General features: G+C 42.3%; 1 protein-coding gene across 1 annotated transcript in view; it reads right to left on the reverse strand.

The window, feature by feature from the left end:
- The window catches only part of LOC144507012 (neutral alpha-glucosidase C-like), a 116,137-nt gene that overhangs the window by 26,101 nt on the left and 63,672 nt on the right, over positions 1-26,364 (reverse strand). Inside the window, exons 12-18 of the mRNA XM_078233547.1 lie at positions 21,655-21,781; positions 18,653-18,732; positions 13,496-13,639; positions 12,020-12,116; positions 10,175-10,276; positions 4,279-4,522; positions 3,514-3,578 (exon numbers count right to left, since the gene is read on the reverse strand). Coding sequence (XP_078089673.1) covers positions 3,514-3,578; positions 4,279-4,522; positions 10,175-10,276; positions 12,020-12,116; positions 13,496-13,639; positions 18,653-18,732; positions 21,655-21,781 — 859 coding nt within the window. The remainder of the gene's footprint in view (positions 1-3,513; positions 3,579-4,278; positions 4,523-10,174; positions 10,277-12,019; positions 12,117-13,495; positions 13,640-18,652; positions 18,733-21,654; positions 21,782-26,364) is intronic.

The following is a 26,364-nucleotide window of genomic DNA, read 5'->3' on the forward strand; positions in this document are numbered from 1 at the left end:
CATGTTACCAAAACAAAGGAGATAGTCATCAACTTCAGGAAGCATAGTGGAGGGCATGTCCCTGTCTACATCAATGGGGATGAAGAAGAAATGATCGAGAGCTTCAAGTTTTAGGTGCCCAGATCACCAACAACCTGTCCTGGTCCCTCCATGCCAATGCTATAGTTAAGAAAGCCCACCAATGCCTCTACTTTCTCAGGAGACTAAGGAAATTTGGCATGTCTGCTACAACTCTCACCAACTTCAACAGATACACCATAGAAAGCATTCTTTCTGGTTGTATCGCAGCTTGGTATGGCTCCTGCTCTGCCCAAGACAGCAAGGAACTACAAAAGGTTGTGAATGTAGCCCAATCCATCACACAAACCAGCCTCCCATCCATTGACTCTGTCTACATTTTCCGCTGCCTCGGCAAAGCAGCCAGCATAATTAAGAACCCCACGCACCCCGCACATTCTCTCTTCCACCTTCTTCCTTCAGGAAAAAGATACAAAGTCTGAGGTCACGTACCAACCAACTCACGAACAGCTTCTTCCCTGCTGCTGTCAGACGTTTGAATGGATTTACCTTGCATTAAGTTGATCTTTCTCTACACCCTAGCTTTGATTGTAACACTACATTCGCAACTCTCTCATTTCCTTCTCTATGAACGATATGTTTTGTTTGTATAGCAAAAGAAACAATACTTTTCACTGTATGATAATACATGTGACAATAATAAATCAAATCAAATCAAATCAAATCAAATTCACTCCAGGATTGATTCCACTGATAAAATAGGGATTTTTACATCAAAGCAATCTTTATTTATAACACAGTTTAAAATAACTCTAACAAAGGAAACAGCTCAAATATTAGCAGTTGAATAATACTTAAAAATGAAATGAAACAATTTTAATTTCTAGCTTATCACTGTTCCAGCTCCAAATAAGCAACATTCCTCTTACAGACTTAAAGGTCACTTTAAATATAATTAACAATCACAAGTATACTTGCTATAATAAGTGTGGACAGCTTTGGAGTCCTCTGAAGAGATAAATGAGTTTCAGAGTAGTTTGTAGATACCTGTCTTCAAACAGTTTTCATCTAAAACTCCAACCCTGAACTGCAAAAACTCCTTTCTTTCTGCTACAGACCCAGCTCTCTGGTTTCCTCCCACGGTCCAAAGATGTGCAGGTTAGGTTGATTGGCCATGCTAAATTGTCCCTTAGTGTCCAAAGATGTGTAGCTTAGGTGGATTAGTCATAGTAAATGCATGTTGTTACTGGGATAGGGTGGAGGGGAGGGCCTGGGTAATGTGCTCGTTTGTAGAATCGGTGCAGACTCAATGGGCTGAAAGGCCTCTTTCTGTACTGTAGGGATTCTATGAAGAGTCTGTGATCTTTAGACAGTGGGAGGAAGCTGGAGCACGTGGAGGAAACCCATGCAGACATGGGAAGAATGTGTAAACTCAACACAGACCGTCACCCAAGGCCGGAATCGAACCCAGGTCCCTGGCGCTGTGAGGCAGCAGTGCTAACCACTGTTGCACCATGCTACCACCCAAAGGGAGGAGGAGTGGCAATTAAAGTCAAAGTTTATTTATTAGTCACAAGTAAGGCTTACATTAACACTGCAATGAAGCAGCCAGCATAATTAAGGAACCCACGCACCCTGGACATAACTCTCTTCCACCTTCTTCCGTCAGGATAAAGATACAAAAATCTGAGATCATGTACCAACCGACTCAAAAACAACTTCTTCCCTGCTGCCATCAGACTTTTGAATGATCCTATCTTGCATTAAGTTAATCTTTCTTAATGATTAACATAGCTCCCTAGCTATGACTGTAACACTACATTTTGCACTCTCTCATTTCCTTCCCTATGAATGGTACGCTTTGTCTGTATAGCTCGCAAGAAACAATACTTTTACTGTCTACTAATACATGTGACAATAATAAGTCAAAAAAAAGTAATAAATCATTCCAGGTTGTAATAACTCACTGGATAAAATTACTTTACTTTCTCCTTGGATTTTTTGCAAATAGTCATAAATCTTTGTCCCCGGTTACCAACCTTCCTGCCACCGGAAATATTTCTCCCTATTAAAATACAGTTAATTTTGAATCACTATTAAATCTTCCCTTAACCTTTCATAGGAATAGGAGTAGCCACTTGAGTCATTCAGTTAGCTGATCACTAATCTGTATCTTAACTACAACTACCTGTCTTGATTCCCTAACCCTTAATGCTTTTGCCAAAAAAGTTTATTAATCTCAGTTTTGAAATTTTCAAATGACCTTTGGCCTTAACAGCATATTTGAGGATAGCTCCTTGTGTGGAAAAATGCTTCCTGATATCACCCTGAACCAACTAGCTCGACTTTTATGGTTATGCACCCTTGTTCTAGACACTGAGGGAGAATTTAGCTCGGCCAATGCACCTAACCAGCACGTCTTTCGGATTGTGGAAGGAAAATGGAGCACCCGGAGGAAACCCATGCAGACACAGGGAGAATGTGCATACTGTACACAGACAGTGACCCAATCTGGGAATCAAACAAAGGTCCCTGGCACTGTGTGCTAGCAGTGCAAATGGTGGCACAGTGGCTTGGGTCACTGTGTGGAGTCTGCACATTCTCCCAGTGTCTGTGTGGGTTTCCTCCGGGTGCTCCAGTTTCTTCAGTCCAAAAGACGTGCTGTGCTGGTTAGGTGCATTGACTGTGCTAAATTCTCCCTCAGTGTGCCCGAACAGGCGTCAGAGTGAGGAGACTACGGGATTTTCACAGTAACTTCATTGTGGTGTTAATGCATGCCTACTTGTGACATTAATAAATAAACTTTAAATTGAAACAACCATATACTTTACTCCTAGTTGACTGACAATCACATTCTCTCCTTTCTATACCTGTGCTTTCTTCTGAGATATAACTTTACTCTGGAATAAATTATTCAGAAATTCCTCACCCTCCCTTATGTGTCTCTAAAACTCACATTCCAGCACTACTGTAGGGAGAACAAGTACAGCTTGTCTCTCCACATAACTGAAATCATCCAACCCTAGTACCATTCTTATAAATCTCTTCTCCACCCTTCCAATAATGTGCTGCCCAGAACAGGACACAATAAAGCCGAGTTCAAACAATTAATTTTTATGATGGTTTATTGTATTTCCTTTTGTATTCTATGTCTCTCTATATAAAGCCATGAGTCCTGTTTGCATTTTAACAGCTTTATTAACTTGTCCTGCCACCGTCAAAGATTTGTGTATGTGAATCCCTAGATCTCTCGGTTCTGGTACACATGATTAAATCATAGCATTTAATTTATATTAATCTTTCTCATTCTTTCTTCCAGAATCCATCACTGCACACCGTTCTATATTATTTTTCATTGATGTGCTTGCCTGTATCTCCGGATGTCCACCTCTAAAGTCCTCCTCATTGTTTATGATCTAACCTGGTCACAGAATATGGCTGTAATCAATAAATGGGCAAGTCACAGGTGTCCTTTCAGGTTGTTATATACTGTACCTATCATGTACTCATCATCAACTGCAAATGTGTTCACCTCGGCAGGAAACTCCACCCATAAAGGCCTATGAAAGAAAATGCCAAAAGTCACTTACTGGAATCATAAGGGAACACCACCTGTAACTAACTCACTGTGTTCAAAGAAAAATTGGATTTAGAGAATTAATATTTGACTTGTGAGCGTTTGATGTTAGTGCTGGGTTACAAAAATAGGGAACAAAATCCATAAGACTACACAGAATTGCCACTCAGAACACAATATCATATTCCACAAGTAATGTGATTGAGCCATGCACTATCAATTCCCAGCAGCTCTGGTATGGTTTGTTCTATTATAATGCACTGCCAAAATAACTTACAGGAGCATCAAGTAAAGCATCAAATTGGAAGCTTGAGTTATATGTTGAAACGCACATATTGATCAATGTATTGAGTGATAGCTTTCTGGAAAACTGAGTTTGTTGGGCAATGGGTCAGGTCTATCTAACGGCAAAAAAGGATGACTACTTGATTGAGATACCAAAGGGCTGCTGGTACCCAAGAAACTGGTCCACAACAATGTTATCACCTTCAGGTGAAAGACAGAGGGAGATTTGAGGATCAATTCCTTAAACAATCACCATTCTGGGGTGCAAATTGCTAACATAAAGCACTTAAACTGATCTGAATCTCACGCCTTGTAATTCACATAATTAAGCACTGCGTAAGTCACCCATGTGCCAATGAACAGCCTACATTTATTGGAAATGTGGGGATGTGGTTTACCTGATTACTGGCTCTGCTTTGGTATGGGCCATGTAGAAGAGTGTGTACCAGAATGGCAGCAGTGCATATCGCTCTCGAATTGTTTCCCGGATAATCCTGGTGTTGTCCTCGCCAAACAACCAGGGCTCTCGCCGCTCTGTCTCTGTGTAGGAATGGTTCCTGAAGAAAGGTTGGTATGCAGCAGCCTGGTACCAGCGAACAAGGAGCTCTGGTTCAGGATTCTGCAAAAACCCACCGACATCAGCTGAAGAAAAAGAGCATTTTGTAAAGGGCAGAAGGCAAAGAGGGCGGAGTTGTGCAATCCGATTTCTGAGAACATTCTTACCTTTTCAGAGTGATTTTGAACAGACACAGTTTTTGAAAAGGCAGAAGGTTTTGAAATCCCTGTCACAGCACTGCCATGTTGGGTCTTATGGAGAGGACTCAAAACAGTGGACATTACACACAAGCGGATGCAACCAACCATGTGATGATCTTTTTTTTTATACTTTTCCAATTCAATCAAATCAAGTCCAATTCAGAGTCTCAACAAGTTGAGACATTTCCGATCCAAGCTGACAAGACAGGGCAAGCGACCATTTACCCTGTCCTGGGCCTGATCTACATGAGCCAAGCTGATTGGAGGAGGGGCAGCACTTCCTCCTCCAAGACTTGACCTTATTTGCATCTTAGCCAAAAGGCCTAGATGCCGCTTTTAAAAATTGCTTCATATGAATATGAAGCTTAAATGCACTCACAAAAGAGTAATAGGTCATGGAACAAAATTCAACATCCAAAACATTGTCCTTTTAATTTCAGGAGGCAGAGTAGTCCTGGTAATAATCAATTATTAAGCACTTTCACCTCTTAATGTGGTAGCTGCAGATTATATCCCAACAGTAAATGTATAATGCCAGAATGACTTGCATCCTTCTTATTTAATTTTTCCCTACATTAAAATAACCACCCTTGACAAAGTACTTAACTGTACTTCAAAATACCATTTTGGGATATCCTGAGGGTGTGGAAGATACTTTAGTGCAGGTTCTGTCTTTTTTTCTTCCGTTTCCATGTCCCTCTCCCCAGCATGGTAATTTATTTGGGGACCAAGTGGATTGTTAAATACCCTGCTCCCAAACCTCAGTGAGCTCTCAAAAATGCACTTCTGCTCCCTTTTTTATATTTGATTCTTGACCCTGAACTTTTGATTCAGATAAGCATTTTCCATTTGAATAAGTGAGGGACAAACATGTCATTTCTGCTGCATAAGCTGCCACTAAGGTTTCTGTTACGGATGACAACATGACGTATATGTGCAATTTTGTTGATTTAATTTTTTACTTCTATGAAGCTTTTCTCCAACGTTCACTGAAACTTCACGCAGCAGTCTCTCAGTCTGAATCAGCTCTATCCACAGAAGTACACAAAAGTTTTGGTATTACTTTAAAGATAATTTTCTTTAATAATTAAATATTTATTAATATTGTTTAATTGATTTAATATTTGTTATTTCATAACAATCTGTTTAACCTATGTGTTCCAGACTTGCAAAAACAGTGTTCTAAACAGTGATACCTAGACTCCATGGCTGTGATGTTTAAAAGGTAAGTGGTTCCACTCTACAGATGTGACTTCAAGCACCCACTCAAGACTTGACAACATAATCTAGGTTAACACTTCAGTTTGTTATGGCCCAGCAGTTAGTGAGTGCCAGGCTGTCCAAATCCCAAAGGAATCAGATGCCAGAACGATTTTGCAATTTGCGTATCATGAGTTTTCGGAAGCCAAAATAAGTAACTCTTAGAGCAATTTTGATAATTTTATATCAAAGTTAAACAATTATTAGAATTAAAAAACACTTAAAATACAAGAGTACCTTTACACAGTTAGGAGGACTTTACCAACATTTCCAAAGGGATTTTGACATAAATAAACTCAGAGCTAAATTCTCTTTTGATGGCAACAATCCTTATAGATTTTCTAGACTATAAAATTCTAGTAGCATTACCACATAATGCCCTGCTGTTCTTAGAGTGCTGCCTGAGGGTGGTAGCAAATTGCTGTTCACAAGTCTAGCTACAACACACATACTGGGCCCGATTTTACCATCAATTTGCACCCGTTTTCGGGCATGAAAACTTGGTAAAGTCGGGCGTGAGGTGGGTAGCACGATCCGCACCCACCTCTGCACCCGTTCCCCCTTTAGCAATGGCTGAAAGTGGCCACCGTCGGGACCGTGCCCAAAATGGGCGCAACATCAATTTAAATGCATTTGCATGCATTTAAATTGACTTAATGGGCTGCACGGCCAAACTTGCCGGCACTTCCCTCTTTACCACTGCATTCGCCCGTCCAGATTCGGCGGGAAACAGACATGGTGTGCAAAGTTCCGACTTGGGCACTCCAGCTTCTGAGGAGCTAAGTTCAGAGTTTCCAGCGGCTCTCTGACTTAGGTCAATGGTGGTGGTGGGCTGGTTGGGGGGGGGGGGGGGGGGGGGGGGGGGGGTGGGCGGTCGGGTCAGATGACTCTCTGATTGGGGGGGGGGCAGGAAGGGAAGCGGGTCAGATGGCTCTCGGGTGTGGGGGTCAGGGAGGGAGGAGGATCAGATGGCTGACTGGTGGGGGGGGATGGGAGGCAGGTCAGATGGCTCTCTGGTGGGGGGGATGGCAGCAGGTCAGATGGCTTTCTGGTGGGGGGGAGGTAGGCAGGTCAGATGGTTCTCTGGCAGGGTGGAGAGGGCGGCGGGTCAGATGGCTCTCTGGTGGGGGGGGGGTAGGTGGGTCAGGTGGCTCTCTGGTTGGGGGAGGGAGGCGGGTCAGATGCTCTCTGGTGGGGGGGATGGCGGCAGGTCAGATGGCTTTCTGGTGAGGGGGGAGGTAGGCAGGTCAGATGGTTCTCTGGCAGGGTGGAAAGGGCGCCGGGTCAGATGGCTCTCTGGTGGGGGGGGAGGGAGGTGGGTCAGATGGCTCTCTGGTGATGCGCGATAAATCACACGGGAGGCAGGATGTACCCGGGAAATAAAGGCTTTTAGTGCCAACAATAACGGAGCTACTATATACAATATACAATCCCAGACTAAGGGGTCACCAGGCAAAGCAGTGACCTTTATACCTCTCCCAGGAGGCGGAGCCAACTGGGATGTACCATAGGACTATATTAACAGGTAGAACAGCCCAACCCTAACCCCAACAGTAACATCTCTACAGACTCATAGTACTGGCCAGACCATGGCTTAGCACTCCTGGTGGTAACCAACAATGGTTCACCACATCTGGTTTGGGGGGAAGGGAGGTGGGTCAGATGGCTCTCTGGTGGGGAGGAGAGAGAGGCGGGTCAGATGGCTCTCTGGTGGGGGAGCATAGGCGAGGGGTCCCCGTTGCCACTCTGCATGCGATCGGTGGGGGTGGAAAGGGGGGTCCGCTGCCACCGTGTGTGTGATCCGTGGGGGGGAAGGGGGCATCTGCTGCCACTCTGCGTGCGATTGGTGCAGGGAGGGGGGTCCGCTGTCACTCTGCGTGCGATCGATGGGTGGGAGGGAGGTCCGCTGCCACTCTGCGTGAGATTGGTGGGGGGGAAGAGGGGCAGGGGGCCTCAATTGGTCTGGGTAGCGGGGGGGATTGTCAGGGAATAAGGGGGTCAGTTATGTTGTGGGGGTGGGGCAATGACTGTGGGGGCCAGGGGAGGCATTATCTGGCCCGGGAGCGATGTGGCAGGGAAGCATTTTTCTTTTTTCTACTGCGCATGCACAGTTGGAGGCGCCGATCAGAGCTGCAGTGTTTCGGGCACGTTCAGCCCCACCCACAGGCTTCTGCAGCACGATTCAGAATCACTGCTATTTATTCGGGTAGAGTGCGTATGGGGGCGCCTGAGAACTGGTCTGAAAGTCGGATCTGAAACACTCCCAGTTTCAATCCACCCAGCACTTAGAATTAAAATGATAAAATAGGGCCCACTGTCTTGTTGGAGACCTCATAGCTACCACCACAACACAGTCTTCAATGTGTCCTTAATCTGTTTTTTTAATGTTACACTCTATTGTTTTCCTTTAAAAGTTCATTTTCCTGGAATTTAACAACCTCTTCTTTTTTAACTTTACGGCTAATGTATTTCAAAAGTAAACTTATACAATTTTGCCTCATCTACATACAATCTTCCAATTGTATATGTCCCTTTTGAAATACAATCAACCTGCGTTAAATCATTTCTTTTATTTGCCTCTGTAAATGTGCTTTGTATTGGAAGCACAATACAAAATAAGTGACTAGAGCATGTAGCAAAGGAAATGTAAAAAATGTGGGGGACATTAATCTTCATATAGACTGCACCAATAAAATTTGCAAGGGTGGTGTAGAAGGTGAGTTTCTAAAATGTTTTTGTGACAAGTTTTCTGGTGCAATGCACTGTGTAACTAATTAGGAGATAAAGTTTTATTACATCAAATATTGTGTAATGAGAAAGGATTAATTAGTAATCTCATGGTAAAAAGATCCGCTGTTTCCTAGTAATCAAATTGCAAGTAAATTCCAAGTTAAGTTTGAAAGTGACATACTCCAATCACACACAATGATCTTAAAACTTAAATAAAGCAAATTCATAGATGTGAGGGTAGAACTGACTAAAATTAATGGCTAAATAAATGAAAGGTGTAGCCGGAAATAAAAAGGGGAAATAAACATTTAAAGAAACAATTCAAAATGTTCAGTAAGCACACATTACTATGTTAGGGGTTGTGGGTTTTAAACAAAAAGAAAGGATGTGGTTTGCACATGTAGATTCAAAGTATCACACAACGGGTTTATTGAAAGAGATTGTCTTTGCACTGCGCAGAGTACAAACTGAAACTAAAAGCATGAACCTCTGAAATGACATCACCATCAAATCATGTGACTGGCTCTTAAGGGAATATTGTAATCACTTAAATATATAACAAAGATCCATACAAGGCTGAATCAGGAAGTTAAGATCAGTATTGTATTAAAATTAGAGGCATTTTAAAATTCCTTCATGGGTCGAAGGCATTGCTAGCATGTCAGCAATTCTTGCCTACCCCCATTGCTCTTGAGAATGTGATGGTGTGCCACCTTCTTGAATGGTTGCTGTTCATTTGGTGTAAACACAGCCATAGTACTATTAGGAAGCAAGTTCCAGGATTTTAACCCAATGACACTCAAAGAAGAGTGATATATTTCCAGGTCAGGGTGGTGTATGGCTTAGAGGGGGACTTGCAGGTGGTAGAATTCCCATGCACCTGCTGCCCTTATTCTTCCAGATGATACAAGTTGTAGGTTTGGAAGGTGCTGTCAAAGGAGCCTTGGTGAGTTGCTGCAGTGCATCTTGTACATAGCAGACAAAATGATAGAAAGAGTTTGCAATGCCCCCCTGCCACTTCATGCTGATCTATTCAGCCCACCCAAGGTACAACGCCCATCAAGAAGTTTGATCTGGAAAAACCATCCTACACAGGTCTTCAATGTAAATTCCATCTGGACAAATGAATGGAAATCATTGGACACAACAAACAAGTACCTGGTCTTAAACCCAACTCAACAGCTGCCTGGTTTCAAACTTTCAAGGAAAGAGTGGTCCACCCTCAACAGTTTCAGGATCGGCCACAGCCCCTGCCTGGCCAACCTTCACAGATGGGGCACTGGTGCCAGCCCCCGATGTGCCTGTGGGAGAGAGCAGACTATACACCACATCATAGAAGAATTTCCAATTCACAGACTCAGCTGAGGCTTATCTGCACTCAACACAGCAGGACCAGAAGAAACTGCTTGTCTGAGGGACTTTGCATTCGCTGAATAAATAAACGGACATGGGGAGCAGGTGGATAAATAGAATTGAAGCCCAATGTCAGCCATGCTCATAATGAATGGAGCTTTTGATCTTATTGCGTGTTCTTGTATTGACTCTTACCTCCACAGAATGAGATGCCAGTTATACTGAGAGTAAGTAGCATTGGAATTGAGATTTTAAGGTAACTCCATTCAGCTACATTGTCTCCTGTCCATACTGCTCCTAATAAACAGAGCAAACAGGGAATGAGAAAGCAGGTAGAGCAGTAAATAAATCATCCAACATTGTCTTTTTAGTGATTTCAGTTCTTCTTTTGAACACATTTCATTTTTTCCTGTTGTAGAAAGAGAGATGACTCTTGCTGGTGTTCAGTGCCAGAGGCCAGTCATCCTCTGATAACTCACCAAAGAGGTCATTCTTTATATGCAAACCTTGATCATGCATACTAGGAAGATATTTGACCATAGTGAACATCACAACCCACCCTTATCCTGCCCACATCAAACATGCATACATATGCATTTGTCAGGTGTTGGCAGACAGCAGTCAGTCGCAGAAAACCTGGTGATTCTTGCCCTCTGCCACACCGAGACACTGAGGCCAACTGTAGCACCCCAACTTCTGCCTTGTATAGCAATGCCTGAAGTTTGGACAGGAATATTTTACTGTAGTTTGAATAGGCAGAAGAGTCAGTCAGTAGTGTAATAACCATAGATTTACAAAGTGGCCACACACTGAAACAGTCAGTAATTAGGATCAGATCATTTAAACTGGGCTCAGGGTTGAGAACTGTATCTTCAGGCTCCAGTTTGCTTTTCTCATTTTGTTCCCCATTTCAGCCTCTGAATTCACATTTCTCAATCACAACTTTAACTGTTAGATTGCTGCAATGGCTCTATTTTAGCTATAGGTGAGAACATCGGTTTAGAAAAGGCCATCATGTCCACTGAGCCAAGTCCATTAATCAATCAGTCCCACCAAGTATCCTGAGGACTTTGAGAAAATCTTTCCTTCACTCACCTGAATTGTCCTGAAGAGAGAGGTCCCCAACATAAGCTTAACACTGAGAAAGAGGAGGGATTTGGATGAATATTGAAAATATAAGGATTACAGACCATTATGCCAACCTGACCCCACTACTCAAGCTGGATCTCCAAGGAGGTTCTCTTGCTACATCATAAGGTTTTGATGGCACATGTGATAGAAGGTAGGGCAGCATAGCTACATAGTAGGCAAAATGCAGACGAATAGGCAGTTAAAACTGCTTGCCTGCCCTAAGCTGCAAAAATTCTGTTATATTTTCCAATACAGATTAAATTAAAGTTGAGACCTTTGTGTCTCAATGGAGACTTTTCTATTTTAATACTGATCTTCCTACATATTGGAAAAGGCCAGGCAGGACCATCATAAAACCTAATGTGTAAAATAAAATGGAACATGTACACTATATTTGGAAACAGTAAGAATGACTTTCCATAAGGCTTTGTTGGAGTGTCTATCATAGCATTGGGAGAAATTCTGCAAGGTTTCACTGTCAGTGTGCACTGGATAAGCCTCATCCAAAACATTTTGAAGAACTTTCTCCTTGCATCATGACACAACTATAGGTTACAGCATAAACACAACCTCAGTCCCGTCGGAACAGCGGCACAGTGGTTAGCACTGCTGCCTCACAGCGCCAGGGAGCTAGTTCAATTCCTGGCTTGGATCTCTGTCTGTGTGGAGTTTGCACATTCTCCCAGTGTCTGCGGGGGTTTCCTCCGGGTGTTCCAGTTTCCTCCCACAGTCTGAAAGACGTGCTGGTTAGGTGCATTGGCCATGCTAAATTCTCTCTCAGTGAACCTGACCAGGCGCCGGAGTGTGGCATCTGGGGGATTTTCACAGTAACTTCATTTCAGTGTTAATGTAAGCCTATTTGCGACACCAATAAATAAACTTTAAAACTGCCAACACCTGATCACTAACCATATCTCTGCGATCCAGCAAAGAAAGAACGAGTCAAGACAAATGGCCTCTCTATTCCTCCAGATCGACGGATCAGACCTTCAGCTGTTGCCCATTGCTGATGCAAAACACACAAAAACATCAGTTCGGGTTTGTTTTTACTTTTCATATAACAGAAGTTTAAAAACTGCTCTAAACTCAGGGAATCCAATAGTGACAGTGGAGGATTAGTCATCTGGCTCCAATCTCTATTTATTGGAATTCCTGGGGCAGCACAGTGGTTAGCACTGCTGCCTCACAGAGATCCAGGTTCAATTATGGCCTTGGGTGACTGTTTCTGTGGAGTTTACACATTCTCCCCGTGTCTGCGTGGGTTTCCTCCGGGTGCTCCGGTTTCCTCCCACAGTCCAAAGATGAGCAGGCTAGGTTGACTGGCCATTCTAAATTGCCCCTTAATGTCCAAAGATGTGTAGGTTAGGTGGATTAGCCATGGGAAATGGGATTGTGAGGATAGGGTGAGGGAGAGGGCCTGGGTAAGATGCTCTGTCAAAGAGTCAGTGCAGGCTCGATGGGTCAAATGGCCTCTTCTGCACTGTAAGGATTCTATGATTCCAGCTTACTTGAGTGAGAGTTCCAAGGCTCAGATGCTCCAGATTTCTAAAATATGAACAATGATGATCCCCCACCCTGTCCCACACAACTGCGATGCCTCCTGCATCACAACAGAAACACACTCCACCTTAGACCATGTCATCTTCAGGAGCAGTGAACATCCAGGTCGATTTGGAGGACAAATCTGGGGAATCCCCTCTGATTGAAGTGATCCAGGAGAATTCTTTGGGCCCTGATTAATGCAGTGTCTATCTGATATAAATTATCTTCGCCCAAGCCAGAAACAGATCCAGCTCTCACTTGAAGGAATTCGCAAATCAGCATTCACTGCACGAGCCAGTAGTCTGTTCGTGTACAAGGGAAAAATGATATGCTACTGAGCATTCTGCAAACTCCATATATTTTGTAGATACAAGTATCTCATGTTCTTTTGACATTATGGTTCAACATTATGGAACACTGTGGTTAAAATTATAATTCCGTATGCAGCAAACAGCAAAGAATTGCTCCAAATTTGTCACTGATTGGTAAAGTTGTTTAATGAAAATGCCTGGTGTGGGAAATGGGGAATGTCACTGCGGTGGAGTAATTACTGCGGTCTGATGTTGGCTGGGGCATGTCGTTAGCACAGACTAGAAGAAGTTTACTCTGCAGCTTCCCGTGCTTTGGCTCAGTTATACTATTCAATTTTCCAGTATTAACATCCCTTACTTCAATACGCACAAAATTCAAAAAAGTGAATTTTCAAAGAGAAAAAGATTCAACATATAATTAATCTGTGTGTGTGTAAAATACTATTTCTACACCATCAGATCCATGTTACCAGCAAAATCTAACAATCTTCAGAAAGCAATTAATACACCAACTGTGTGAGATAAAGTTTACCTGATAAAAACCATACAGGTTGTGCATCTCTCGGTGCTCCCATCCACCTGCATGTAGTGCATGCTTGTGCATCGTGAGTTCAGGTCCATCAAAAACAACTGGCTCATTCATGTCATTCCACATAAAGAGAATATCTGTGGAACCCTGCAACACAGAAGTGTGTTCCATAGTGTAACATGATGCTGCTCTCTTATTTTTTTTCCTCTTTTCTCTGAAGTACATTCCATGGGTATTGGTTGTCCCCAATATTTCATCCAAATGGCCAATAGCTCATCCAAATGTTCACTTTTCATGTATAAGCCTAGGTGTAACGGGGGGAGATTGGCTTTTTGGCAAAATGGGCGATTGCAAATCAGCAGCCAGTGTTACACCCTACCCAACTGAAGTCAATAGTAAGGAAAATCAAACAGGATGCAAAATGAGCTGACAGTTCATTGCACCCTTTATGGTCCCATGATCAAAAATCAATTTCACCCTGCTATTTTACCATGGGGAGGCACCCATACATGAGCTCAATTCAGCCCTATTTAACATCCCACACTTGCATGCTCAAGCGCAGATCACTGGATAGTGATCAAGAGTAAGACCCCTGACTAATCTTTCATTATCTCTGGTTGAAGTGTGCCAGATTCTATTGAAAGAGCCCACATGCTGTCCTTGGTGAGCCCAACAAATTTAACTCTGATCAAAAACAAAGTCATTTTCTGGTGGTGTGGAAGAACTCAGTGAGCAGAATTTAATGTAGGCAATAAGGGTGTCACCAGCTGGAGAGCCAGCGAGAGCCCTATGTCACCACTTTTCAGGAAGACCTGCCGCATTACTGGGTAGTAGCTGTCTTCTCCTGGGATCAAGTACTCCTTGGACAGAAGTCCCAGTTGCCGAAGGCTGCTGGCCAATTTGAGGCAGCAGCTCTTCATTGCTTAGCAACACTACCAGAAGGCAGTGGCTGCTGCCAGTAATGCGCCCATCTGAGGTCCAGGATCAGCGAGGGACCCAGTTCAGAGGTGAGTGACGGCAGGAGGAGGAATCACAAGGTGGGGAATCATGGGGTGTGGGGTCACGGCGGAGAGGTAGGTGGGGAGGGAGATTGGCAGCAAGGGCAGGGGCATGACTCTTAGCAGCAAGGGCAGGGGCGTGACTCTTAGCAGCAAGGGCAGGGGCATAACTCTTAGCAGCAAGGGCAGGGGCGTGACTCTTAGCAGCAAGGGCAGGGGCGTGACTCTTGGCAGCAAGGGCAGGGGCGTGACTCTTGGCAGCAAGGGCAGGGGAGTAGCTCTTAGCGGATATCCTCTTCCCAAAACTGGGTACCACAATCAGACACTGAATGCCTTTGAATAAGGGGCCTTAACCAATATTGACTCAGTCTCTAGTTTTTCATGTAACTTACTGTTCCTGTCAGGATGATCATTTAGTAGAACTACATTAATTTTGTAGATTACAATGATGATGAAATTTTATTTCAAATACTCAAAAGAACATAATTTGACCTGACACACTTGCGCCAATTCTTTGAAAGAACTATCCATATAGTTGCATTTCCCTGTCACTCATCATGTCCATGCAAACTCTCTGAAAGAGCTACCTACATCATTGTCATTCTATGTTCTTTCCCCATATCCTTCTAAATTTTCTATTTTTTGAAACTAGTAGAAATTGCCTCACAGCATAAAATAGCCCCTATTTTAACATTAATTGCCAATTTTTGTGAGGGAAAGCAGTGGACAATGAACGTGAAAGATGGAAGCATATCACAGAAGAACAGTACTGGGTGTTCCTTTGAGACATGCTGAGATACATTGTTGGTACAAATAGAGGAAGTGTAACTCTGCAAATGATTAGTATAATCAAACTAGGAGTACTTGATCCTGAAAATGGATGCAGGAAAAGCAAAACAGGAAGACTGTGCCTCTTGTTTCTCATACACGTCTCCCTGTTCTGTGCCTCCCCAGACCCCACTCACTTGCTCCCTACCTCTCCATTCTCATCTCTCTTGCTCTCTGCTCTAAGCCTTTCCATTGCTCACTCTCTTCAGCCCCGACTCTTTTGCTTTCTGCTGTCTCTCTGTCTCTCTGGTTTCCAGTCTCTTGCTCTCCGCCATATAATTCTCTGGTCTTTAGTCCCTAGCTTTCTGCTCTTTGCCTGCCTGATCCATGCTCTCTTTATATCTCCTCTGTGCCTCTCTGGTTCCTGTTCTATGTGTCACTGCTCTCTGCCTCTCCCAGCAGCCCAGACAAGATGACAGAACTTTCCACTCAACAGACAGTTGAGGACCTTCAGGCAAACCTTGGATTTATGTACAACCCATGGAACATATTGAAGGGACAGACCGCTGGTCACAGGCCTCCAGTTTGAAAAACAACTCTCCACAACCACCCTCTGGCTTCTGTCAAGAAGCCAATTTTGTATCCATTTAGATACCTCACCCTGGATCCCGTGAGATTTAACTACATGCAACAACCTACCATGCGGTACCTTATCAAAGGCCTTGCTAAAGTCCGTGTAGACAACATCAACTGCACTGCCCTCATCTACCTTCTTGGTTACCCCTTCAAAAAACTCAGTCAAATTTGTGAGACATGATTTTCCACTCACAAAGCCATGCTGACTGTCCCTAATCAGTCCTTGCATCTCTAAATGCCTGTAGATCCTGTCTCTCAAAATACCTTCCAACAATTTACCCACCACAGATGTGAGGCTCACTGGCCTGTATTTCCCAGGCTTTTCCCTGCAGCCCTTTTTAAACAAAGGCACAACATTTGCCACTCTCCAATCTTCAGGCACCTCACCTGTGACTATCGATGATTCAAATATCTCGGCTAGGGGACCCACAATTTCCTCCCTAGCCTCCCACAACGTCCTGGGATATACTTCACCAGGTCCCGGGGATTTATCTACCTTGATGCACTTTAAGACTTCCAGCACGTCCTTCTCTGTAATATGTACACTCCTCAAGACATCACTATTTATTCCCCCAAGTTCCCTAACATCCATGCTTTTCTCAACAGTAAATACTGATGAGAAATATTCATTTAGGATCTCACCCATCTCTTGTGGATCCTTAAGAGGCCCTACTCTCTCCCTTGTTACTCTTTTGCCCTTTATGTATTTGTAGAAGCTCTTTGGATTCGCCTTTGCCTTATCTGCCAAAACAATATTGTGTCCCCTTTTTGCCCTCCTGATTTCTCTCTTAACTCTACTCCTACACCTCCTATACTCTTCAAGAGATTCACTTGATCCCAGCTGTTTATGCATGTCATGTGCCTCTTTCTTCTTCTTGACCAGGGCCTCAATATCCCGAGTCATCCAGGGTTCCCGACTTCTGCCAGCCTTGCCCTTCACTCTAAGAGGAATGTGTTTACCATGAACCCTGGTTAACACACTTGTGAAAGCATGCCACTTTCCAGACATCCCTTTGCCTTCCCAAAGACTCCCCCAATTAACTTTTGAAAGTTCCTGCCTGATACCATCAAAATTGGCCTTGCCCCAATTTAGAATTTTAACTTTTGGGACAGACCTATCATTCTCTGACCAGCGGTGTGCCTCAGGGATCAGTGCTGGGCCCATTGTTATTTGTCATTTATATTAATGATTTGGATGAGAATATAGGAGGCATGGTTCGTAAGTTTGCAGATGACACCAAGATTGGTGGCATAGTGGACAGCGAAGAAAGTTATCTCCAATTGCAACGGGATCTTGATCAATTGGGCCAGTGGGCTGACGAATGGCAGATGGAGTTTAATTTAGACAAATGCGAGGTGATGCATTTTGGTAGATTGAACCAGGGCAGGACGTACTCAGTTAATGGTAGGGTGTTGGGGAGAGTTACAGGACAAAGAGATCTAGGGGTACCTATTCATGGCTCCTTGAAAGTGGAGTCACAGGTGGACAGAGTGGTGAAGGCGGCATTCGGCATGCTTGGTTTCATCGGTCAGAACATTGAATACAGGAGTTGGGACGTCTTGTTGAAGTTGTACAAGACATTGGTAATACTGTGTGCAATTCTGGTCACCCTATTATAGAAAGGATATTATTAAACTAGAAAGAGTGCAGGAAAGATTTACTAGGATGCTACTGGGACTTGATGGATTGAGTTATAAGGAGAGGCTGGATAGAATGGGACTTTTTTCTCTGGAGCGTAGGAGGCTGAGGGGTGACCTTATAGAGGTCTATAAAATAATGAGGGGCATAGACAAGGTAGATAGTCAATATCTTTTCCCAAAGGTAGGGGAGTCTAAAACTAGAGGGCATAGGTTTAAGGTGAGAAGGGAGAGATACAAAAGTGTCCAGAGGGGCAATCTTTTCACACAGAGGGTGGTGAGTATCTGGAACAAGCTGCCAGAGGTAGTAGTAGAGGCGGGTACAATTTTATCTTTTAAAAAGCATTTAGATAGTTACATGGGTACGATGGGTATAGAGGGATATGGGCCAAATGCGGACAATTGGGATTCGCTTAGGGGTTTTTAAAAAAAAGGGCGGCATGGACAAGTTGGGCCGAAGGGCCTGTTTCCATGCTGTAAACCTCTATAAGGGGCATAATTTTCACCGAAGAGTTATTGCCAAACATGTTACTATGATTTAATTCACCTTTAAAAAAATCATATCAGTTGTGCATGATGTAAATGTCATCCTTCTGGGTGTTTTTATACACAGAAATCATACATCAAGTCCTAAGGAGGTGACTGCATCCAACAGTCTTGTTGGTGCTGATCCTCCACACATGCAATAACTCTAATCACACATGCTCCCATATCTCTTTTTCTAACAATCTAAAAACAAACTGATAATATTTTAAAGCCTGATTTTCTGCAAGTGGATCAAATTACATCAGCTAACTTTTAAGCTGCTGGATCAAAGCTTTCAATTCCCTTCCTCTCCTCTGAGCTCCCAAAACAATTTCCTACATATTTGTCCTCCCTTCAATCATACTGTCTTAAAATCAAGACCCACCTCAGTGTCTCCAACACTAATGTATTCTGTCTCAGGGCCTCAAAACTGCAAAGCAACTTAATTCCCTCCTGTGGTCTTCTCTTCTGCAGTCAAAAACCTAAGCTTGGTATCCTATAATCACAACCTGATCTCTGTCCTCTTACACTTTTCAACCATGGTGGCGTCCAAACCTTAAAGTGAGAATGAGAGTGAATCTTTAAGATAATTTACCTTATACTGATCCAATCCATGCTTGTCAGCATACCAGCTGCGGACTATGGAGTTCGTAAAATCTAAATAAGCTGACACACCTAATAATGCACAAAAACATAGAAAAAGTTCCTCTTTACTAACATCTTGCAAAAACTAGTATTGATGATTGATAACACGACACTTGACTCTTGAGATGTTGGGAGCAGAGCTCAACTTGGAGAATTCATACTGTGGAATCAACGGCAAGTCACATATTTAAGAAATAAATAACTTGCATTTATATAGTACTTTCATGGCAACATCACATACCAAAGTAGTTCACAGCTAATTGCTTTCTTTACAGGTGCAGTAATACTTATTGTAAAAGATGGAAAAGCTACAGCCAATTTTCATACAGCAAGGTCTCACAAACAACAGAGGCAAATCACCACGGAATTTGTTTTAGTGATATCAGTTGAAGGATGAATGTTGGCTAAGGGAACTCCCAACTACAGAGCCTAGGTTTCATGCTCAAGCCTTTGGAATGGGACACAACCTCTGACTCAGAGGCAGACAGCTAATGCATGCTTTAGCAACCGTGGCTCCTTGAATGCAAGTTAACCTAGATCTCAACCTCACAAGCTTGGGTCAGAAACGTAAGCGCTAGCGATATCCAGAAAGGTGTAATCAGGAAACCCAAATACTTTTATACATCTATTGATGGGAGCATGGTAACAGAAGTGGCCATACAACCCCTCAAGCCTGTTTCACATTCAATTAGATCAGGCTCGTCCAAGGCAAGGCTTTCAGGTCGGATCTGGCCCGTGAGGCATTTTTAAGTAGCCAACCACATCCCAAGTGTGGATAACAGTTCAACTTCAAAACATCATGGAAAGAATTTCAAAAAAATGCTCAGTGCCCGCTCAGCTAATCACAGGCTGGTTTGTCCATGCAGTGACTGTACATAGGCAGCCACTGGTGAGCCTAACAACAGTCAAAGTAGGTGAATGCCATTAGTTGATGGGTAAGTTTTGAATATCTGTTCCTGACTGGGGATCAGGGCCGAAAGGTAAGTTCAGAGAGGAAATGGCTGCTGGCGTGTGTATGAAAGGGAGAAAAATGTGCCTGTGTGTTAGAGAGAGAGTGAGAGAGTGAGTGTGTGTGAGTGAGAGAGAGTGTGTACATGTGACAGAGTGTGTATGTCCGTGTGTGTGTGTGTGTGTGTGTGTGAGAGAGTGTGTACATGTGATAGAGTGTGTATGTCCGTGTGTGTGCGTGCGTGTGAGAGAAAGACAAACAAACAGTGAGAGGAACATTAAAATGTGCTGTTGCTTGCTTGGAGCTGGCAGGCTAGGGTGGATGTCTCGCAGGTACACTGGCAAAGAGAGGATGGGGTGTTGTTGGGTCCTCAGAACTGAAGGCTGCCCAGACTTCTGGCAGTCTCAATTTTCTCCCTGAAAGTTAAGTCATGTCTGGCCCTGGGAGGGCGAAGTTGCACCTGACTTAGGGTGGTCTGTGTGTGAGTGAATGTATGGAGGTGAGTGTGAATGAGCGACTGAGTGATTGTGTGATGGCAATGCGAGACACAGAGTTAGTATGTGGAGATGTGTGTGAGTCTGCCTTAGGCCCAATCTCAATTTTCTCAGTCAGTCTCACACACCACACACCAGTACATACACATGCATCCTCTCCCACTTGCCTACCCACATATACTGACCCTCTCAGATCCTGTGGACCTTTACTACTTACTGGCCGGAATTTCACTGCCCCGCCCACCACAGGAATCGGAACGGACAAGAGGTGGAATATAGAAAGGTCCGTTGACCTTGGGCGGGATTTTATGATTTCGGGACGAGCGAGGCCATAAAATCCCGCAGACTGTTTTTAACTGAACTATTTATTGTTGTTACATTGCTGTATTATCAGCAATTGTTCAGTTCCTTAAAACCTCAGCTTTGTTTTAAAATTCAGTTTATTGTTGTGCCAAACCTTATCATTCTGAAATTTCCTCATCATCCCCTTGAGTGAGGAAAATATGTAAATGTGGACCCCTGAGCAAAAAAGGTTGGACAAGTCTGAATTAGATCATGGCTGATCTTCACTTCATTTATCTTCTTTAGTTCCGTAACCATTAATGACTTTGCCTAACAAAAGTCTAAAATTTTCTCAGTGCACAGACGCATTGACCACCATTGTAGAAAATGATACAGACCAGGTAGATCCCAGGTACAATCCAAATTTCAACAGGAACACGAGTAGGAACACTAGCATTGGCATCATTATGTTTGGGCAAGGATGAGGAAAAAGCAATGAGTTTCAATAAGATGTCATCCAGCTATTTCTGTTCCATCACTATCTCGTGACTTCACTGAAAAATGTACACATAGATGGCGATTGAGAACAGGAGCAGAATTAGCTGTGATTGGCTCCAAGATTGAATATTCTGCTGACACTCATCACCTAAGCTTGCAGGTTGTGATGACTTCAGCCAGGCCAATGAGGTTGGCTTGCTAGAGTATGAACTACCTGCTGAGTCCTAATTGATGGTTAAATCAGGGAGCTTCATGCTCCCTATTTAAAGCTGGTGTGTCAGACTCCCAGCCTGCATTCAGCAGGGAACAACTGGAGAGCTGGCTATGTAGAGATGTATGGTGTAAATAAAGTAACTTGGTGACGGGACTTTCGCCTCCGTGAAGTTATTACACAGGTGAAGAAGGACCATGACTGAAGAATGTGGAAGGGGGTGGGGAGAGAGAAGGTGAGGGGGTAAAGAGAGAGGGGAGAGGTGGGAGACAGGAGAGTGAGAGAGGAGAAAGAGTAGAGAGCTCAGAGATAGAGAAAGAAGAGAGTTGAGAGAGAGAGAATGCTAATACAAGCCAGCAAGAAGCTGGAAATAAAGCAATGTAAAATACTGAGAACATTTCCTGTGTGCATAAGATTTGGTCAGATTTGATGTCTGAATATTAAAAAGTATATTATTGCACATTATGAAGTGAGAAATCCAAAGGAAATTCATCATACAAGAGATTTTTCCCCCTTACCTGGCCAGCAGGAGCCCTGGTACTCCTCACCATTTTTATCCATTACAAAGTACTTCTTGGATTTGGCCTCACAGTAGATTGGGTACTTCTTATCCACTTTGATGTGAGGGTCACTGATAACCACCAGCTGGAAACACAAGAGAAGATAATAGAATGATGTGTTTTATACCCAGTAATTGCTCAAACATTCTCGGAAGGTGCTAACGCAAGCTCGATGGTTCCAGGACCCTTCTGGAACTGGAACATGGTCACCATTTTGCATCTGAATACTCAGGTCTAGGTTATCATTACAAATCAAGAAAAGCAGTGTTCCCTCTGCATACCATCCCTCAGTAATAAGTTTGTAATCCATGTTTTTAATAAGCTTGAAATAAATAACTAAATTGTTGCATGTTGAAATTTTCATTATGCTAAAGATTCAAATTCCACATGGTTTGAAATAAAATGCCTATGGCACTAATATTTTTCATTTAAAAAGCTTCATTTGTGGGGGACATGTGATGCAAGCACAGGAATAGCCATGTTTCAGTGAGCTCTGGTGCTATTCAGCCTGTAATCCTTCTTTTTATCGTGCTTATACAGGTCATACTTAATCCGGCAGTGAGAATTTCATATTATGTCCCTGAAAGATTTCTGATTAAACATTGGTGACAAAATGCTGATAAATATTTTAAAAATCATTGACAAAAGAGAGCAGTCAGAAATAAATGGGGTGGAGCTGACTGCTCAGCATGGCAACTTAATGAACAAGCAGGCTCTCGATCAGGCACTCTTAAAGGCCATAATGTCGTAACTATGTTAGGGGTTGTGGGTTTTAAACAAAAAGGAAAAGGCATGGTTTGCGTAGATTCAAACTACATAACAACAGATTTATTGAAAGAGAAGTTGCCTATACTGAGTAGAAATTGAAACTAAACAGGAGCTTGTGAAACACCCCAATGATATCACCATCAAATCATGTTACCGGTTCTTAAAGCAAACATGCAACCATTTAAATATATAATATCCCTCCCCCCTTATGTCTGTGGTCATGAAAACAAATTACTATGATGTTATACATAAGATCAATAATACTCTAGACACAGTATTGTGCACCATCAATCATTATACACAGTCAATAAGGAAGCTGATGTTTATTTCTCTTTGGTTGTATACAAGGTTCTGGAGTTTGGCTGCCCTTGACCTTGGATGTATGATTTGGAACTTCAGTAGACACTTCTTTAGGAACTAATTCTGCATCATTCTCATGTATAGTAGGAAAGACACAATCATCAGGCAATTCAGTTTCAACTAAGTCTTCCATAGTATTATTCACAACACTACGAACTAAAGAAGTTGTTATTTCTGGAGATGATTCTGAGAAATTATTTCGAAATGACAACAATTGTTCAGCATGACATTGTCAAACTAGTTCATCTTTAGTTTGAAACATGTAAGAAATTGGACCCGTTTTTGCTAAAATTATGGCTGGTATCCATTTTTGTGGCATAATTATGCACTAACACTCAATCTCCTTGTTGAAATGAACATTGTTTTGCCTGCATTTTTCATATAGCAACTTGAGATAGTTGTTGGTGCTCTACTATCTCTGAAGTTTCTTGAGGTAATAACAAATCAAACATAGTTCTCGACTTTCTCTTTAAGAGTAGTAATGCAGGCAAACTTTGGGTAGTCACATCAGCACTGCTTCTATAAGATGCCAAAAAGCGATTTGCAAGATGTGATAATGAATCTTGCTCTCTTAAAACTTTTAAAGAATGTTTCAGGGATTATATGAATCTTTCAGCTAATCCATCGGTTGATGAATGATAAGGTCCAGATTTTATATGCTGAATACCATTTACTTTGAGATGATCCTCAAACTCGAGAAGTAAACTGTGAATCATTATCACTCACAATCTGTTCCAGCTTACCAAATATTGCAAAAATTTCAAGTTTTTCAATGGTTTGTTCAGGTGTAGTAGATCTCATGAAAACAATTTCTGGTCACTTTGAGTGTTGCATCAATCATAACTAAGAACATGTAAACCTCAGAAAAACAGCAAAATCGACATGCAATAGTTGCCATGATATTTTAGGCCACTCCCAAGAGTGTAAAGGAGACAACAGTGGTGTACTTCTCATTCATGCACAGGATTGATACTGTCCCACTTTTTCTTCAATCTGAGCATCCAGACCCGCTACCAAAAATAATTATGTGCTAATTCCTTCATCGGACTTTAACCAGAATGTCCTTCATGTAATTGTTCAAGAACACTTCATGCAGGCTAAGAGGAATAATCATTCGGATTCCTCACAATAGGCACTACCTTAGACGGTCAACTCAAACTTTCTTGATACATATGGTTTCAAATAAGGATGCAGATGAGGCGTTCCAGCTATCGTTCTATTCAATATCATATCCACCACATTCCCCACCACGGATTATTTCTGGTATGTCTCTGAATTTGAGAAGCTGTCGCCAGCAAATAATCTACTAGCAAAATATAAAAACTAGCGAAAAATAAAGAACATTAGCAAAACTAGTTTGTGGCATCTGCTCAATAGGTAAAGGTAAGCATGATAATGCATTAGCATTAGCATGGCACTCTGACTGACCATACTTTATAGGAGTGTGCAGATAAGATTAGTGACCATCTTTGCAATCAACCAGCAGCTAGCAATGGGTATGCCTTTATATGACCCAGAAAGCGTAGTTAAGGGTCAAAGATCAGTCAATAACGTGAAATGGCGACCATATAAATAAGGATTAAATGTTTGTACACCAAAAGTTATACACAAGGTTTCTTTTTCTAGCTCAGCCTGGTTAGATTCAGCACTAGTCAGAGTACGCAAAGTAAAAGCTTTTGGTCGTTCTTCTCCCAAAGTTGTAATATGTGAAACGACTGCCCCTACTCCATAATGTGAAGTGTTGCAAGCAAGTAGTAATGGCAGCTTCGGAATAAAATGAACTAATAATTCAGACTTCTGCAAAACATCTTTGATATCCTTGTATATTTTCTCACTTTCTGCTGTCCAGTCCCATGACTGCTTCACGCATAGTAAATTATGCGATGGCTTCAAAATGTAGCTATGTTAGGAAGAAATTTGCCCTGTTAGAATCCCAGACCAGAACCCCAAGATATATTAAGGAGCCAGACGAGATCCCAACAATTTTTCTATTTTAGCATAAATGTGAGAAAAGGATACTTCCTTCCAGGAATGATTCAACTGACAAATTAGGGATCTTTTATAGTAAAACTAACTTTATCTAATAACACAGTTTAAATATAACTCTAACAAATGAAGCAACCTAACTATTAGCAGTTGAACAATATTTAAAAATGAAAAGGAAACAACTTTAATTTCTAACTTACCACTGTTTCAGTTTCAAATAAGCAATATTCCTCTTGCAGACTTAAATTTCACTTTAACTACAGTTAGCAACAATAAATATACTTACTATAATGAATGTAGATATTCTTGAAGCTTTCGGAGAGAATTACCATTCCAGCAGCCTGCAAAACCATTTTAACTTCAACCAGGCTATAGCTAAAACTAAACTAATTTCTGCAAAAGCTTTTTTCTCTCTGCCCCAGACCCAGGACTGCACATCAACTGCATCATCACATGACCCTGTCAATCACTCTGATCAGAAATCCCAGGGGAACTTAAGTAAACAAAAGTCCATTAACTCTACTTAACCTAACCACTTGCAAAGCTAAAATAAGTAATTATCCTGCTTTCGCAGCATCTGAGTTGCATTTCCAGCAGACATATTGACTGCCTATAGCATAAAGCTGAATTTTAAAGCCTATATAATTTATCTCCATATCAATTGCACTACTATCATCATGCCATAATAATTCACCAATCCCAGAAACGACATCAATTGTGTCACATTCATTCGTCTGGTGCTTCCAAATTAGCTTCCATCTTTTTGGGAGCTTTATGTCGACCTTTACTATCAATAACATGACTCAAATACTGGACTGACATGTGGAAAAAGTCACACTTTTCATTCTTGATACGCAAACCATGTACTTGAAGATGTTCCAATATCGCATCTAAATTATTCAAGTGCTCTTGTTCACCTTTGATTAAAATATCCTGCAGGTAACATTGTACACCAGAGAGACCATTTAAAATCTAATCCATCGATCTTTGGAATAGGGCTGGAGCGAATGTTATTGGTAAAGGTAATCTTTTATACCAAAAAAGAACTTTATGAGTAACAATGGTAAGCAATGATTGAAATTCAGTGGCTACACTCATCTGTAAATATGCTTGTGAAAGATCAATCTTGCTGAATTTCTGCCCACCTAATAACCCAGCAAACAAATAGAACTATAGAATCTCTATAGTGCAGAAGGAACCATTTGGTCCATTGAGTCTGAACCAACACTCCAAAAGAGCGAACTACCAGGCCCCCTCCCATCCCCATTACACTGCGCTTTTGACATGGCTAATCCACCTAACCAACACATCTTTGAACAGGAAGGAGCAATTAAACATGGCCAATCCACCTAATGTATACATCTTTAGACTGTGGGAGAAAACCAGAATACCCAGAGGAAACCCACGTGGACAGGAGGAGAATGTGCAGATTCAAATTGAGTCTCTGGTGCTGTGAGGCAGCACAGCTAATCACTGTGCCGTGCAATTAAAGGAAGCAGATGTTGGTCAGCACACAACACTAGATTTATGGTTGTTTGCAAATCACAAATACGA

This window comes from Mustelus asterias, chromosome 18, assembly GCF_964213995.1.
Source record: "Mustelus asterias chromosome 18, sMusAst1.hap1.1, whole genome shotgun sequence".
NCBI classification, from domain to species: Eukaryota; Metazoa; Chordata; class Chondrichthyes; order Carcharhiniformes; family Triakidae; genus Mustelus; species Mustelus asterias.